The sequence below is a fragment of the Sinocyclocheilus rhinocerous genome, unplaced genomic scaffold (assembly GCF_001515625.1).
Source record: "Sinocyclocheilus rhinocerous isolate Xijiao unplaced genomic scaffold, SAMN03320098_v1.1 scaffold302, whole genome shotgun sequence".
Classification (NCBI taxonomy): domain Eukaryota; kingdom Metazoa; phylum Chordata; class Actinopteri; order Cypriniformes; family Cyprinidae; genus Sinocyclocheilus; species Sinocyclocheilus rhinocerous.
In genome coordinates, this window is record NW_015638976.1 from 183,887 (window position 1) to 186,563 (window position 2,677).

The following is a 2,677-nucleotide window of genomic DNA, read 5'->3' on the forward strand; positions in this document are numbered from 1 at the left end:
GTGAGTGACATAGTATTTGCTCGCGTTTATCTCTGAATGTATGTTAGCTGCCTTGTCATGTTTCAAGTTCATGTTTCAAGGTCTGAAAAGCTATTCTCAGGAAAAAAACAAAAGGGGAGAGCGGCCGAGCGAGCGAGAGAGAGAGAGATATTCGCTGGAATTTCCCTCCCAGGAGAATATGCTCACCTGGCCACGCCTCCTCATGTATCTCACCTGGCCACGCCCCCTTTTTGCCCGTTCTTGCCCTATAAATTCGCCAGCAGCAGCAGGTGCATTAGCAAACCTTCTGAGACTCTGAACAGTGAACCTCAAACCGCTGAAGACAAACCCTTACTGACTGGATTATTACTTAACTAACACTTAAACGGATTTTATCTGGAAACCAAGCTGCCTTTGGCCATCACAACTGGTAAATCATTTGCCTTTTGAATCATTACCTTCCAAGCAAGTTTCTTTAAAATAAGAACATATTTCTGATTTGCAGTTTTAGATGAAGTTCAAATGATTTTGTTTCTTATCTCGCAGAATTCTCATGGCGTCAAGCGAACTTAGTCTAATTCTCAACAACGCAAATGCCAACCTGTACCCATCTGAACCGCAGCCCAACTTGTTGAGCATGACAGCGCCGATGGGCAGACTCTCAGAGATGACCTTCAGCAGTAACAACAACAGCACAATGGGTAAGACTTCATCAACATACCGCTTACTTAAAAATAAACGAGCGGTAGCTCTTGAAATCTGTTGGTTTTTGGCTGTTTGGGATGGTTCCCATCACCCAAACGGAGAGCCCAGACACGCCAATAATCTCTCATCCCTGAAGTCTGACCTCAGTTTCTGACTCTTAAAATCATTAACCAAGGCAATGTTTACCTTGGCCCGCAGTAGACGCGCAGGAATGGTTTCTTTATGGTCTTTCGGGCAATGCAGTCATTGTTGACACTGTGATCAAAACCTACAGGGTGTCAACACAACAGATAGTTAAACACACGGCCCTGGAGACAGTAAACCTGAGCTATTGTTAGGGGCATCTACACCGGGGGGTGGTTTGGGTGATCTCAGGTACTGACATGTCATGTGGTCACAGTGCAGATGTGAATGAGGCTAAACGTACTTTGAACCCGTTCTCCGGCAGGCCCTTGGGACCTGGTGAACCCACAGATGTGGACCAGGCAGAACGTTCTGGAGTGGATCGGCTTTCACGTGGAGAACAGCAGGTTCGATGCCAGTCTGCTGAATATGAACTACTGCGACATGGACGGGATCACACTGTGCACAATGTCAAAAGAAACTTTGATGAGCATGTTCGGATCGATGCTTGGTGAACAGCTTCACCACAGCCTGGAGACACTAAAGGCCAGATATGGTGAGCAACAAAGATTAAAGAAGCCTTTCGTTTAAATAATTTGAAGATTTGGCACTAACACCCTTGATTTGTTTGTGTCTACAGCTACTGACCTGTCTGAGACATGCCTGAGTGAATCCGAATTAGACTTACTGGACAACATACTGCAGAACTCGTTTTCCTACATGCATGGACCGAGCCTCGGTCCACTTCTGGAAACGGTGGTGGTCCAGCCCTCAATCCCATCAGGTGAGACGCAAATTCCACTTTGCAACTTTTCAACACAAATCCCAAACCATAGAAAGCAGTATCCAATTAAACATACTTGTAATTCTCTTTGCGCAGACAATTCTGAGAACAGCTTCAGCTACTTTGATGAGTACACCAACCAGCTGACTCCAGAGAGCGACCATGGCTACGACTCTCTAACTGAGAGCTTTCAGAGTTCCCACACTGGTGCGTGTCGCCACAGAACTCTACTAATCCATTAAGGCCAAGCATCCCAAAGTTCTCCTGAAGTCTGAACGCTCTTTTCTTTGGTATGTCCTCTACAGGTAGCTTCCTGAACCCAAGCTCACCCGAGTCCAACAGCAGCGACTCCGACCCAGAATACTCAGAGATGCCTTACTCCACCAGCACTAGTAAGTTCCTCCGATTCTGATCCTAGAGGGTTACCTACCTGCAGAAGCTAGTTTCAACCTTAGTCAAACACACCTGAACCAGCTAATCAAGGTCTTTACTTGGCAGTTACAGGCAGGTTGAAACCTAACTCTGCAAGGTGATGGCCCTCAAGCAGCAGGTTTAAATGGTATAATAAAGTAGGGAGTACCCAAATAGACCCATCTAACGTTTGACTTCGTTCTTTTCCACAGAGAACTTTGTGAAGCAAGAGTCAGTAGAGACAAAGAAGAGAGGCAGAGGACGACCCCCAAAGCCCAGGGATAGTGAGGGATATGAGCACTTCATTCAGCCCAAAAAAAGCAAACACGGTGAGTACACAGAACTCTTCTAGTTTGAAGAGGTACCTGATGCTCAAGATCAAGTGGCGTCTGCCAGTAGGTACCACTGTATTAAACTAGACTCTACTGCTCCATTGCAGCTCCAAGAGGAACCCACCTTTGGGAGTTTATCCGGGACATCCTGATCCATCCGGAGCAGAACCAAGGTCTGATGAAATGGGAGGACCGCAGGGATGGCGTCTTCAAGTTCTTGAAGTCTGAAGCTGTTGCTCAGCTCTGGGGGAAGAAGAAGAAGAACAGCAGCATGACGTACGAGAAGCTCAGTAGAGCCATGAGGTAAAAGATGCAATTCTGGGATCAAGAGATTTGGGGGGGG

The 2,677-nt window shown here is 46.7% G+C and overlaps 1 protein-coding gene across 1 annotated transcript in view; it reads left to right on the forward strand.

Moving 5' to 3' along the window:
- Positions 1-292: 292 nt before the first annotated feature.
- The window catches only part of elf3 (E74-like factor 3 (ets domain transcription factor, epithelial-specific)), a 3,304-nt gene continuing 919 nt past the window's right edge, over positions 293-2,677 (forward strand). The window contains exons 1-8 of the mRNA XM_016566184.1: positions 293-409; positions 526-680; positions 1,133-1,363; positions 1,448-1,591; positions 1,688-1,798; positions 1,897-1,983; positions 2,215-2,331; positions 2,442-2,637. Coding sequence (XP_016421670.1) covers positions 533-680; positions 1,133-1,363; positions 1,448-1,591; positions 1,688-1,798; positions 1,897-1,983; positions 2,215-2,331; positions 2,442-2,637 — 1,034 coding nt within the window. The 5' untranslated portion in view covers positions 293-409; positions 526-532. The remainder of the gene's footprint in view (positions 410-525; positions 681-1,132; positions 1,364-1,447; positions 1,592-1,687; positions 1,799-1,896; positions 1,984-2,214; positions 2,332-2,441; positions 2,638-2,677) is intronic.